We start from the raw sequence: 14430 nt of genomic DNA on the forward strand, positions 1-14430 counted from the left end.
GGAGATAAATAAAAAATACAAGATGCTGAGTCACCCTAAGGATGGGAGCCAGTGGCAAGCGTTGAACTTCGAACACCCAGAATTTGAGAAGGATCCAAGGAACATCGTGCTGGGCGCGAGCACCGATGGAGTCAATCCGTTTGGCAGCCAGAGAAGCACACATAGCACCTGGCCTGTGTTTGTGTGGATGTACAACCTTCCCCCCTGGTTGTGCATGAAGAGGAAGTACATTCACATGAGTATGCTAATTGAAGGGCCGAAACAACCAGGGAATGACATCAATCTGTATCTGGGGCTGCTGAAAGAGGACCTAGACACGCCGTGGAAAACGCCAGCCAATACGTGGGATGCCGCAGAGAAAAAATATTTCCCTATGAGAGTCGCACTGCTCACGATGGTGCACGACTATCTCGGTTACGGATATGTCGCGGGGCAGGTGGTCCACGGATTTTCTAGATGCGTCAGGTGCATGGATGACACAACGTATCGCCAGCTAGATAGAGATCCCGGGTCTTCGAAAACTGTGTTCATGGGACATCGAAGGTGGCTTCGCAATGATGACTCATGGAGGAAACGCAAGGATCTGTTCGATGGTGAAATCGAACCCCGAAGACGCCCGCGTACAAGGAGCAGCGAGGAAATAGACGAGCTGTTGAAAAATTGGAAAGAATGCCCATTGCCGGGAAAGAAGCAAAAGGCGCCAGAGCCGGGAAAGAAGCGAAAGGCGCCAGAGCCGCTGCTGAAGGTATGGAAAAGAAGGTCTGTTTTCTGAGACTTGCTGTACTGGAAGATCTATCATGTGCCTCACAGCCTTGATGTCATGCATATCACGAAGAACGTGTGCAAGAGTCTGCTTGGTACCCTGCTCAACATGCCAGAGAGGACCAAAGATGGGTCGAAAGCAAGGGCAAACTTGAAATCAATGGGCATCAGGGAGGAGCTTCATGCTAATGATGATGATGATGATGAGGCGAAGCAGGACACGAAAAGTAGTCGCAAAGGCAAAAAGGCCAAGAAGACCGGAAATGACTTCCCTCCCGCGTGCTTCACTCTAAGTCAGGAGGAGATCGATCAGTTTTTCACCTGCCTCGTAGGAGTAAAACTTCCTTACGATTACGCGGGGAAGATAAGCAGATACCTAGACTCAGCGAAGCAGAAGTTCAGCGTGATGAAGTCTCATGACTGTCACGTGCTGATGACGCAGATACTTCTAGTTGCAACCGTGGGATCATGGACGCGCACGTCCGTGAAACATTATTTGGCCTATGCAACTTTTTTGACATTATCTCTCAGAAGTCGGTTGGCGTGAGGAAACTCAGAAGGCTGCAGGAAGAGATCGTGGTGATACTATGCGAGCTTGAGATGTACTTCCCACCGGCATTCTTCGATGTTATGGTGCATCTGCTGGTCCATATCGTGGAGGATATCATCAAACTTGGGCCGACATTCCTGCACAGCATGATGCCGTTCGAAAGGATGAATGGTGTCATCAAAGGATACATTCGCAACATGTCACGTCCAGAGGGAAGCATAGCCAGGGGCTTTCTGACCGAAGAGTGCATCTCCTACTGCACGAATTATCTAGGCATCGAGAACACCGTTGGTCTGCCCGTCAACAGGCACCTCAGCAGGCTCGCTGGTTGGGGTCACCGCGACGGTCGCCGCGAAATGCATGTCGACTTCGCGGGTCGACTCGCCGACTTTGAAAGAGCAAACCTAGTCGCGCTACAGCACATAGACGTGGTCGATCCTTGGGTGGTAGAGCACAAAACCTTTATTGAGAAGACGTACAATGACCAGGGCCAACAGAGGACGGACGGAGATATAATCAAAGAGCACAAATCATGTTTCACGCGTTGATTCAAGCAGAAGCTTCTGTCATACCCTTTACATGAGGATTCTTCCGCGGAAGAACAACTCATATTTGCCTTGTCACAGGGCACCGAGCACAACCTGATGACATATGAGGCGTACGATATCAACGGCTACACATTCTACACCGAGGGAAAGGACATGAAGAGCGATGGTTATCAGAACTCTGGGGTAACAATGGAATCCTACACCGGTAACAACAAGGACAGATACTACGGAAGGATCAAGGAGATCTGGGAGCTGAGCTACGCTAGAGAGAAGGTCTTGATGTTCCGTGTCAGATGGGCCAAGAGCATCATAAAAGAAGACCGGTATTTCACCACCATGGTTATACCCGAAGCCAAATCCAAGACCGCGGGCGCAAACGTCACCGCGAAAAATGAGCCATGGGTACTGGCTTCCCAAGTGGACCAATGCTTCTTCATTACCGACCCGTCAAAGCCCGGTCGTGTTGTCATGAGGAGAGGCAAAAGGAAGATCATCGGAATGGATGGAGTCGCCAATGAGCAAGGCTTCGACAAGTACGGCGACCCGAAGATTGAACATGACGACGACGATGAAGTATCAGGATACACCACAAGAAGAAGCAGGACCACCCTACCTGCAGGACGTCCATTCAAGAGAAGAACTCCATTTACGAAAAAAGGGCAAGAAGATTGTGAACAGATAGCTAGCTAAGATCGATTGTATTTAAATTGTAGCCTTCATTTCTCGATTGTATTTCATGGGCACTTTTTGAACTCATGAATATTTTTAAATTTCATGGGCACTTTCTGAATTCATGAATATTTTTTCAAATTTGATGATATTTTTCATATTCACTATTAAAAAATATTGAATATTCATGAGGACACTCGATCTCGATCCCCCTCCATCTCGATCGCTATCCCACCTCGCCACATCCCCCTCACCGTCGAGCACCCCCCGCAACCTCTCCCCCGCTCCACCGCCGCCGCCGACCCACCGCACCGTCCCCCGCTCCACCGCCGCCGCTGACCCCCCGCACCCTTCCCCGCTCCACCGCCGCCAACGACCCCCGCACCCTCCCCCGCTCCACCGCCGCCGTCGACCCCCCGCACCCTCCCCCGCTCCACCGTCACAAATGAATGCAACTAAAAATCCAAAAAAAACAAATTTGATTATATTTTCAAATAACAAATTTGATTATATTTTCAAATAATAAATTTGATGATATTTTTTCATATTCATAAATATTTTCAAATAACAAATTTGATGATATTTTTAAAAAAAATATTGTTTTTATAAAAAATTATTACTGTTTCATATTCATATTCATTTTCTAAAAAATTATTTGATGCAATAAAAAAATAATAATAACTACTTATGGCGCACCGCTGACTGGTGCGCCATTGCTATGCAAAAAAAAAGTTACTAATGGCGTGGTGCGCCATTGCTATCTAAAAAAAAGATTACCAATGGCACACCGCTCGGGGGTGTGCCATTGCTATAAAAAAACATACTAATGGCGCACCGCTAGGGGGTGCACCATTGCTAAGCCTCCCCCCACTAAAATCCTGAATCTCACATTTCTCTCTAAGCCCTCCTCTGCCTCATCTCACTCGCGCCGCCCCCGTGCTCGACGTCCCCAGCCGTGCTCGCTGCCCCCGCCGCACCCGACCACCACCGCCCCCAATGCTTCTGCGCCTTGCTGCCCGTCGCCCCACCTCCCCCGAAATCGAGGTCGCAAAACCTTCGCCGAGCGCGCCGCCTCCCTTGACGTCCTCCCGCCCCAGCGCCCCCTCCCCCCGCGGCCCCGCCTGCGTCAACCTCGTGCTCGCCGTCCAACACCGTGCGGCCTGCCTTGTCGCCGCGCACTTCAACCCGCGCCCTCGCCGTCTTTGCCGAGAAGCTGCCTCCTCCCGCTTCAGCGCCCGCCCGCCCCCACCAGCGTCGGCTTGCGCTTGCCGTGTGTAGCGCGGCCCACCCCCTCGCCGTCCTCTCAGCGCGGCGGTCCTCCCCGCCGGCCTCCCCAAACCCAGAGCCCGCCGACCTCCCCGACCAATTCTGCATCGCGGTCGACCTCCAGGGCAGCGTCTCTCGATCGTGCAGCATTTTGTCTTCCCCAACCTGATGTTGCCTTCCACCCATCAGCAAGCCAGGGATTCGAGGTGATGCCCCTCACACCCAACATGTTGTACCGAATTTCTAGGAAAATATGTGATGATGCTGAGGCTTAATTGAGCTCTGGAGTTCTTGTTACCTTGTCTGTCTGTCCTCGTTAGTTACATGTATCTCTCTGTTTGTGTTTCTGCGTAACAGGTTTGATTGCGATTGGAGAAAAATTGAGGCGTTTGTTGGCTCCAAGACAGTGATACAAGTATATACATGTGCTCTGCTCTGCGCTCAACTTCTGATTCTCTTTGCTGTTTGGTTAGTTATCATCTAACAAAGTATGCTTACTTGTTTGGTTTGCAATAGTTATCATCTGACAAAGTATTCTTAGTTCTTTGGTTTGCAACCCATATTTTATAGTTGATAATAAATATGCTGAATGTTCTGACTATTTGGTGCTTGATAAATGTCCAACTTGTTGGACTTTTGAGAGTTAATTGCAGTAGTCAAAAGTGTAAGTGTTCACAAGAAGAATTCAGTAGTAAGGACCAACCCAATACTGTTCGTTGTGCTTTCATACTGGTATTTTAACTTGGTGAAAGACACAAATATGCAATATTATTATTATGTAAGTTAAGAATATCACCTTTCTGTAGATTCTACATATTGGATACTTGTGGTTGTTCTGGTAGCTTGTGAGTCAGGTAGGCCATTTTGCTATACCATTTCCTGGTAGTCTGCTATGTTCAGTTTGTTTGGTATCATTTGGCAACCATGGGAACCAGATCAAGACTTCCTAACAGCTACTTTAATAGTTCCAACTTCCAACTACTCTTGCAACCCCCACCACCAACCGCACCCTTCCCTATCTTCTCTCAGGGTCATCTCCAGTCATTATTGTCAGACTAAGAGCTTATCCAAATGAGTACTCCTGATTGGAACATGATGATTGCCTCTGGCACACCTGTCTTAAGTTGCACCAACCACATGATTTATGTAGTTGAAGGAGTTTAAGGCAAAGTCTGGATATCCTTTTCCCCTGCATACCAGTGCCCTTGCCATTTCATGTTACATAGATTCCATGATTTCACTTTATTTGGTTTATTATCTTGCACCTCCGTATATTACTGCAATTATCTGAAAAAGTTTTCTTTTGATATGCATGCATGCATTCTTTGCTTGTTTATATTCATTCTTGTAAACAGAACATGCTCATCTATCTATCTATCTATCTATCTATCTATCTATCTATCTATCTATCTATCTACCTGCTTAAGTATGTATGTATGCATTGTATTTTTATTTCCTTTGGAAAGTAAAGTTTATTTCCTGGCTGGCTGGCATGATGGCTCATGGATCCCTCAGCTGCAGCTGCAGCTGGAGCTCAATCTGATCTCATTTGAAATGACTATAAATACAGAGTGTAGTTAGTTACAGAGTAGCAGAAATAGTTGCTGGATGCAGTTACTTGCATGGGCCTGGCTGATGAAGAAAAACTTTATATATATTCATACTGATGTTGACTCTATAAATCATACTTATTGGACATGTTTTACGTGTTGATCCATCAATTGATCACATTGAGAAAGACCATGGTGTCTCCGACCATTTTGCAAAGGTCATGTCTCTGACCATCGTGTCGTGATGATTTTGCAGGTACCCCGAGAGGCCCTTGAGTTTGCTGGAATGTCGATTAACTTCCGTTCCGGCAAATTTGGGTACTCCATATGTCCTATTTTCAGCAAAGGTCATGCTGAAATTTTCCGTGAATTTTAGCATGACTTTGCTAAAAACAGGACATATGGGGTACTTGCGACTAATGCATGGGCCGGGGAATCTTAATACTTAATTAAGTAGGATCAACTGCCCTCGCTGACAAACCCTAAATGATGAAAACTTAACTTAGCATTTAGGGCGCCTCAACATCGACAAACCCTAAATTATAAAACCTTGGCTTTTAGGGTGCTTCGGTGTTGATGAAAACCTAAATGATGAAAGCTTAGGCTTTTAGGGTGCCTCGGCGTCGACAAACCCTAAATGATAAAAGCTTAGCTTTTAGGATGCCTCGGTGTCGACAAACCCTAAATGATGAGACCATGATCTTGTTCCTTGACAATAACCAACTTTTTGACCAAACTTTTTTCCTATTTAGAGCGAAACATGGCCTACAACGATGAGGCCGTCGGTTCGGGCAAGCAATTCTGGAAGCTGTCCCAGGAGATGGAGGAAGAACCTCACCGCTATGAGGACGCCGTGGAAGACACAGATCCTGACTACACAACCCCTAGTGGCGTCGGGGACAACACCACTGATATAGCCGCCGAGGATGCCACCACTGATGATGGCAGCGCACGCACAGATGGCAGCCAACCGAAGAGGCAACGGAAGGACCAGCGCCCGAACGTGCTCGGCACCGTCAAGGAGGAATTTACTGAAGTGTCCTCTGAGGGGCATCCAACGGCGCCCAAAGAATTAGTCAAGGGGTACTCGGTTCAACTCGGGTGCATTCTCCGGAGCACCTTCTCGATCAACATCGAGAACCTAAGGCATAAGGACCGAGGGAATTTGCGCAGCCTCCTCTTCACGAAGCTGCACGAACGATACAAGTTCCCCGCTGACTTTGCAAACACACGCCTCTCAGGGAATAAAGTGAACAGTGCTGCCATCACGAGGATGAGCACGACCCTGTCTACTTGGAGAAGCGCGGTGAAGAAAATGATTGACAAAGGTGATAGTTATGAGAAGATCAAGGCGAAAAATCCTTCGATCTGTGAAGATGACTACAAGGAGTTCAAGATCAAGTGCGAGAGCAGCGCAACCGTGGAATCAAGTCAGTGGGAGAAAGAAATGCGGGAGTTGAACTTAGGGGTCCACCAACTCGGTCCCGGCGGTTACAGAGTGGCGGAGCCTATATGGGACAAGAGGGACGTGGAGTGTGCCGAGCAAGGCCTACCGCCCCGCTTCAATAAATACCGTGACAAGCAGAACAGGAACTATGTCAGGGCCCGGTACAAGGAGGAACCGGTAACAAAGGAGCTTACCATGGATCCGAAGACCATGCCGCTTGAGCGTGTTCTGGTAAGGAATACACCCCCGCATAATTAGCTCCATATGGTTGCATTCTAATTAATGAAGCCAAATTTCTAAATGGTTTACATTCCTTCCGCAGGAGACTGAAAGCAGTAGCGCGCACTACACCACAGCACCACAATCCCGACAGACAGGTTGGTCGGGAATCCAAGTTTCACCAACAGATAGTCGGACGGGAAAGACTAGTGCCGACCGACAACGTTTGTTGGGGAAAGTCCAGACGGGAAAAGCTTTTCCCGACCGACATAGCTTTCCCGACCAACTGCTTGACGGCTATGGAGTATCTTTCCCGACCGACAGTCTATTGGGCCTGCCATGGGCCTTTCCCGACCAACAGCCTGTTGGGGCAACCATGGCCTTTCCCGACCAACTATTGGACGGGGTATTCTTTCCCGACCAACATTCTGTTGGTCCTGGCATTAGCCTTTCCCAACAGACTGTCAGACGAGGTTTGTTTTGCCGACCAACAATCAGACATGATTTTTCTTTGCCAACCAACAATTCATCTGCATTTTATTTAGCCAGCCACTGCTTTAATTAACACATGGTACTGATTTTCAAGTATAATCAGGAAGACACCATACATCAAGCTCATATCAGGTGCACCAAACATTTTTTTATTCCATTAACTATTTGTCACATACATACACTTCAGTATGTTCTAAACATTACCACCAAGACACCATACATCAAGTTCACAGAAGGACAGGTAAAAGATGCAAGTATGAGACATCAGTTGTACAAAATGAAATCGAAAACATCTAGTTGACGTAGATCGTTGGCTTCATGGCTCCGTGTGAATGCACTCCTTTGGTTTGTTTCCTACAAAAGTTAAAAAATTCTCAATTATAATACACTAATAGAAGCTAGACTATAGTAGCAAAATTCCAACAGAGGATCATCACATTCTCAAAAATATAAGTAGTAATAGATACAGAGAATTCAATAGCCATGTGTTAACACTAACATTAATCCTCAGCTGAGATCACCCCAGCCGGCCCACTATCTCCATAAGGAGTTGATAGGTCAGCAAAGGCGTTTGTTTCTTCTCATTAAAAATAACATGCTTATCTAGCTATTTAACTTGATTTCATGGACTACACTTGTGCAGACTTATTTTACAAAATTGTAGATCTTACTAGGACAACTTAAGTAACTAGGCTTATCGATGATGTACTTTTCATAGCAGATGTGTGCTAAGCATAGAGTTTTTTATACTATTTCCTGAAAGGAGATTGACTAGCTGGTGAATACATCCCTTATTTGAGTTTAAATTTCACAAAATAAACAGGATGGGTCAAGTTACCTTCACATGCCAGCTCAGGAAAGATGTTTTTCCATCTAGCTATGCTCAAGAACGCGCCTGGTCCACTGTGGTAGCTATATATTGTAGTGATGAGATTGCTTATCCCAACATTGATTGATGCCCTCACCCAGATATAAGAAATCTTGCTCCACTACATGCAACGGAAAAAGGGTTTCTTCAGATCCTCACAACCTTAGTACACATTCATCAAGATCTGGAATTCTTTCAGTTTCTCCTTGAGATAAATTATTTTAATATTCACTTCACCAATAGAACAATACTATAAGAAAAGTTTTTCTTTTGTATAAAGCCAATATGAATTCCAACATCTGCTAATAGTATATGTTGTTGGAAATAAAGATGGTCAGACTACATTAATAACACAAGTCAGGGAAATGTTCCATTGGTGAAGTGAATATTAAAATAATTTATCTGATTCAGGCAGCAACTACTTCATTTCTTAAGGAAATCGACAACAAACATAACAAAATATATTTTTTATCTGTGATAATCATAAATAAGCGTCCAGTCAGATCAAATAAAAGATATAGTATCCAAGATAGAAGATGTGAACACTAGAGCGATTAAAGGCTCACAAAATAGTGAAAGCGACACAAACAAGTTTGAATATTAATATACTCAGCCAAATACAGTTCAGTGCTGAAACATTCACAAGTAATTGCTGAAGGGAAACTCAAAGTAAAATGTGAATGTTACGTGCATAGCTTTGCACTGTCAAGGTCATGAAACCAACCCACTTACAAGCATGGCATCAACTATTACTTCACAGGGCAATTGAATTGCTGCACATACAGGAACTATTATTCTACAGGAAACTATCTCCTAATTTCTTGCTCTCTAGTTTGAGAGTAATTTGGTTTTGGATGGTTAAGGTCATAACAGCAGCTTTATGTACTGCCCACTTATACAAGCATGACAGCTTCATAGCTTTGCACTGTTAAGGTCATGAAAACAACCCAGTTATTCAAGCATGACATTAGCTATTCCTTCACAAGTCAACTGAATAGTTGCATATAAAATATCTATTATACTCTACAAGAAAAGTTCTCATAATTATTTCATCAATAGTGATTGCTTGCACTGGTAGATCATAAACCATCATATTGATAACACTTACCTATCTGCATCTGTCCAACTTTTATTCAATACTAGCTGTACTCAGCTGAAAAATAAAGTCAAAATCAAAGCATTTATATGCCTCGCAATGGATAACAGGAACAATGTAGCTGAAAAATAAAGTCAAAATCTGAACCAAACAGATCTGAGCAATACTTTATAAATGTCAAAATCAAGGCCTAGCAACGCCCCACAATGGATCAGGAACACTTTAGTTGTTGCAGGAACTATTGCTACGCAAGTACAATTTTGTCAAACATGAACACCACCTTCCAGCGTGCGTGCGTGTGTATGTGTGTGTATTTGATGATTGACTGGCCAAGTTTACATGCATATATCTGAATATTAATGACCTTATTTCTGATAGCATAGAATTTTGAATGAGTGCTTTGTTTCACGCTTCTCTTGAATAAGAGAAACGGAGACATGCTAATGTAAGGATCGAGGAGGTATGCACATGAATTTATTTTCAAATAGATATCATCACTTTAAATGGAACATCTTGAAGCTTTCCTTCCCCACTATAAAAACTGAGCGAGATTTATCTCAATAATGTATCAGTTATAAAAAACAAGAGAAACTATCTGTGCATACAAGTGTTTTAGAAGCTACAATATAGTAGTGGTCAGGATATAGGTTCCATTTGTTTCATCCATCATTATATAGTGTAATTTCTATGGATTGATACTAGTGACCACAATGCACATGCAATACACTCTAATACAAGTATTGTTCACTCTGTTCGATTGGTAAGTTTACCTTCTATTATAATACAAGCAGTCTCTAGTATATGATTTTGTTCAAATGTCCATTGTCGAAACCTAAACAGTAGGAAACCAGCATGTAACCTGTTAGTCATAAATTCTGCAAGGTGTAAAATTGATAATATAGGTTCCAACAGAAACAACAAAATTCTAGAATGACATATCAACATGTCAGTTAAGAGTTTAAAAAATAGCACAAACTGGAGTGAAATGTCCATATCGTGTAGTTCACATTAGAAAACAACAAAACAAGTTATTTCTCAACTTATCTCAGCAAAGAAATAAGTAATGACCAATGACATGTATATTGTGTAGGGGCAGAGGTGATATGCTGCACTGTACCCATATGACTCTTGACCAACTGTTATTTACAACGTTCAGACAAAATTCAGACACGCTTCTTTGCAGTTTCATCTCTCTATTGCCGGATCGATATGCGGACGCAAAAATGATAGGTAAAGAATCATTGTTTGCTAATAATCAAACAACTATGATCTAGGAAAGATGTGTAGTTCTATTGCAAATTGAGTAACTGACGGACATGGGTCTGAGAGAATTCAAGATAAACAAAGACATGCATACAGTTGCACATCAAATTCGAAGAAAACGGGAAGGACTCACTGATTCGAGGTAGTGGTCAAAGGGCACAGCCGCTGGGAGAAACGCAAGACAGCAGGCAGAGAGCGCCACCACCTGGGAGGAACGTGTAGTCACCACCAAGAAAAATGAGCCTCTGCCTAGAGCGCGAGGGTAGGGGCAGCGGTCTGGGCTGCACCAAAACGGCATGGTAGCGTGCGCCGTCGCGTGCAGCAGGTGGGGGAGGAACGGATCTATGCGGCAGCCACCGGCGGCCGGCGTGGGGAGGACGCAGGGGTAGTGGATCTACACCGTGTGGGCTGGTAGCGCTCCATGCGGAGAAGGAGCGCGAGTGGGGGGAGCCCTCCATGGCTAGACGCACACAGATTGATGGCCTCGTAGCCTCTACTTCTGGGCGGAGCTCAATCTGAGGGAGAGGAGTGGAGGAAGAGGACGGGAGCCGCCGCCGCCGCCGCCCAGATCGGGAGAGAAGGAGATAAGGGAGAGAGGGCGCAGAGATAGGTGGAATTAGGGTGGGCTGTGGGGATAAGGGGCCGAAAATTTTAGATGGGCTTCGCGCGCTAAGTTTCCCACGCACGCGCGCGCAGATATTTTGAGCGGCCCAATTGGCGACCCATGGTCGGTCGGCATTATTTGCCGACCAACAGTTTGATAGTAGTGCACTGCTTACCATCCAACGGTTTGATGCTACATGCTTCAGCATTCCCGACCGACTGTTGGGTGGTACACGTGAGTATTACCGACCGACAGTTTGATAGAAGTTTTCCCGACCTGCAGTCGGTCGGCGAAAGTGACTTTTACCAACACACGTCGGTAGGGAATGCAGTGCCGTGGTGTAGTGGCGAGGTCGTCTTAGAGCTCCCCTGCTTGGGACAACACTATATATAGGGCGTTGGACGTAATGAAAAACGAGGATAAGCTCAGTAAGCTGTAGTGAGCTGGTCGTGTGGCCGGCAAAGGCTTGTCCACAAAATGGTCATCATACTATACTGCTGGTGGGCGAAAGAAGAGAAAGACCAGCTTGGAAAGCCAGTCGCGCGAGGTTCAAGAACTCAAGGCACAAGTGGCACAGATTCCGGAGATTGTCCAAGAGCAAGTGCAAAAACAACTGGGAACGACTCTCACCGCCATTGTGCCTACCTTGATTCAGGGGTTGACGACGTGGATTGCGGGCGGCCAACAGGGGCCGCCCCTGGTTCCCAGCTTCATGGCCAGCAACTCGCACAACGCGCAGGCGGCACCATTGGTGTCTCCGGCGGAGGTGGTATTCGTGTCTCCGGCGCCGGCACGGACATTGGAGCTTAATGCACCCGGGTGTACGCCGGCCGGCACCTCGGCAGCAAGCGGCCCCTCCGTCAGTTGCACGCCCGCTGTTGGCGGTGCCTCGACATTAGCCGAGCTCGACGGCATCACGGTAACTAAGCCTCTCGGCCGATGACTTCATATCCTTGCCTTTTGATATGTCTCCAAGGTATCTATAACTTTTGATTGCTCCATGCTATATTATCTACTGTTTTAGGCAATATTGGGCTTTATTATCCACTTTTATATTATTTTTGGGACTAACCTATTAACTGGAGGCCGAGCCCAGATTTGCTGTTTTATGCCTATTTCCGTGTTTCGAGGAAAAGAAATATCAGACGGAGTCAAAACGGAATGAAATCAACTGAAGAAGTTATTTTTGGAAGGAAAGCCACCGGATAGACTTGGACTCTACATCAGAAGATACGGGAGCTGGCCACGAGGGTGGGGGGCGCGCCCACCCCCTAGGGCATGCCCACCTGCCTCATGGGGCCCCGAAAGCTCCACCAACGTACCCCTTGCACCCATATATACCTACGTACCCTAAAACCTCCAGAACAGAAGATAGATCGGGAGTTCCGCCGCCGCAAGCCTCTGTAGCCACCAAAAACCTCTCGGGAGCCCTTCCCGACACCCTGCTGGAGGGGGGATCCCATCACCGGTGGCCATCTTCATCATCCCGGCGCTATCCATGACAAGGAGGGAGTAGTTCACCCTCGGGGCTGAGGGTATGTACCAGTAGCTATGTGTTTGATCTCTCTCTCTCTCGTGTTCTCTCTCGTGTTCCCTCTATGGCACGATCTTGATGTATCCCGAGCTTTGCTATTGTAGTTGGATCTTATGATGTTTCTTCCCCTCTACTCTTTTGTGATGAATTGAGTTTCCCCTTTGAAGTTATCTTATCGGATTGAGTCTTTTATGGCAACACTTGATGTATGTTTTGGTGACCAACTTGCGGGTTCCGCACATGAACCTATGCATAGGGGTTGGCACACGTTCTTGACTCTCCGGTAGAAACTTTGGGGCACTCTTTGAAGTAATTTTGTGTTGGTTGGATGAATCTTAGATTGTGTGATGCATATCGTATAATCATGCCCACGGATACTTGAGGTGACAATGGAGTATCTAGGAGACATTAGGGTTTTGGTTGATTTGTGTCTTAAGGTGTTATTCTAGTACGAACTCTTTTATTGATCGATCCAAAAGAATAACTTTGAGGTGGTTTCATACCCTACCATAATCTCTACGTTTGTTCTCCGCTATTAGTGACTTTGGCGTGACTCTTTGTTGCATGTTGAGGGCTTGTTATATGATCTATCTATGTTATTATTGTTGAGAGAACTTGCACTAGTGAAAGTATGAGCCGTAGGACTTGTTTCCTACCATTGCAATACCGTTTACGCTCACTTTTATCGCTCATTACCTTGTTGTTTTTATTATTCCAGATTACAAATACCTATATCTACTATCTATATTGCACTTGTATCACCATCTGTTCACCGATCTAGTGCACCTATACAATTTGCCATTGTATTGGGTGTGCTGGGGACACAAGAGACTCTTTGTTATTTGGTTGCAGGGTTGCTTGAGAGAGACCATCTTCATCCTACACCTCCCACGGATTGATAAACCTTAGGTCATCCACTTGAGGGAAATTTGCTACTGTCCTACAAACCTGTGCACTTGCAGGCCCAACAACGTCTACAAGGAAAAGGTTGCGTAGTATACATCAAGCTCTTTTCTGGCGCCGTTGCCGGGGAGGTTAGCCCTTGAAGGTATATCTTTAGATCTTGCAATCGAATCTTTTCGTTTCTTGTTTTAGCACTAGTTTGGTTTATAAAAGAAAAATACAAAAAAATGGAGTTAAGTTTGTCACATACGCTTCACCTTTTTAATATCTTTCGTGAGTATGATGGAACGGAAAATTGTTCTCAAGTACTAGAAGAAGAATTACATAGAATTCTTGGCATAAAATATGTGAAAGATGAGCATGATTGCAATGTTGTTAGTATGAATTCCCTGAATATCTATGATGCTAGTGATATGCAAAGCCACAAGCTTGGGGAAGCTATGTTTGATGGAGATGATATTTTTTGTCCCCCAAGCTTTGATGAGCAAATTTACTATGATGAAAGCATGCCTCCTCTCTATGATGATTATTGTGATGACACGTATGCTTTAAAGAATAATGATAACCATGAAACTTGTCATCTTGATCTTAATTTTCAATCATATGATAGTTATTTTGTTGAGTTTGCTCCCACTACTATTCATGAGAAGAATTTTGCT

The 14430-nt window shown here is 45.2% G+C and overlaps 1 protein-coding gene across 5 annotated transcripts; it reads right to left on the reverse strand.

The window, feature by feature from the left end:
* Positions 1-7636: 7636 nt before the first annotated feature.
* LOC123043523 (uncharacterized) lies at positions 7637-11351 on the reverse strand. Of its 5 annotated transcripts, XR_006419282.1 has the most exons (5): positions 10864-11351; positions 10238-10299; positions 9480-9524; positions 8342-8492; positions 7637-7857 (listed from the first exon to the last, which is right to left on the reverse strand). XR_006419282.1 is itself a non-coding variant. In XM_044466002.1 (3 exons), the coding sequence occupies exons 1-3, from the start codon at positions 11026-11028 to the stop codon at positions 7820-7822; spliced, it is 354 nt and encodes a 117-aa protein (XP_044321937.1). In that variant the 5' UTR covers positions 11029-11351; the 3' UTR covers positions 7637-7819. The 5 variants fall into 5 exon arrangements, 1 of the variants encoding a protein (XP_044321937.1); XR_006419284.1 differs by lacking the exon at positions 9480-9524; XR_006419283.1 differs by having other exon boundaries at positions 8342-9524.
* Positions 11352-14430: the final 3079 nt, after the last annotated feature.

This window comes from Triticum aestivum, chromosome 2B (genome assembly GCF_018294505.1).
Source record: "Triticum aestivum cultivar Chinese Spring chromosome 2B, IWGSC CS RefSeq v2.1, whole genome shotgun sequence".
NCBI lineage: Eukaryota > Viridiplantae > Streptophyta > Magnoliopsida > Poales > Poaceae > Triticum > Triticum aestivum.

What these genes read in the sequence shown, in the direction of transcription:
- LOC123043523 (XM_044466002.1), bottom strand. Translation starts at nt 11,028, where the DNA reads ATGCCGTTTTGGTGCAGCCCAGACCGCTGCCCCTACCCTCGCGCTCTA. An exon ending in TTGACCACTACCTCGAATCA is followed by an intron (nt 8,493 to 10,863) that starts GTGAGTCCTTCC and finishes CGTTGCATGTAG; the next exon opens with TGGAGCAAGATTTCTTATAT. An exon ending in TCCTGAGCTGGCATGTGAAG is followed by an intron (nt 7,858 to 8,341) that starts GTAACTTGACCC and finishes TAACTTTTGTAG; the next exon opens with GAAACAAACCAAAGGAGTGC.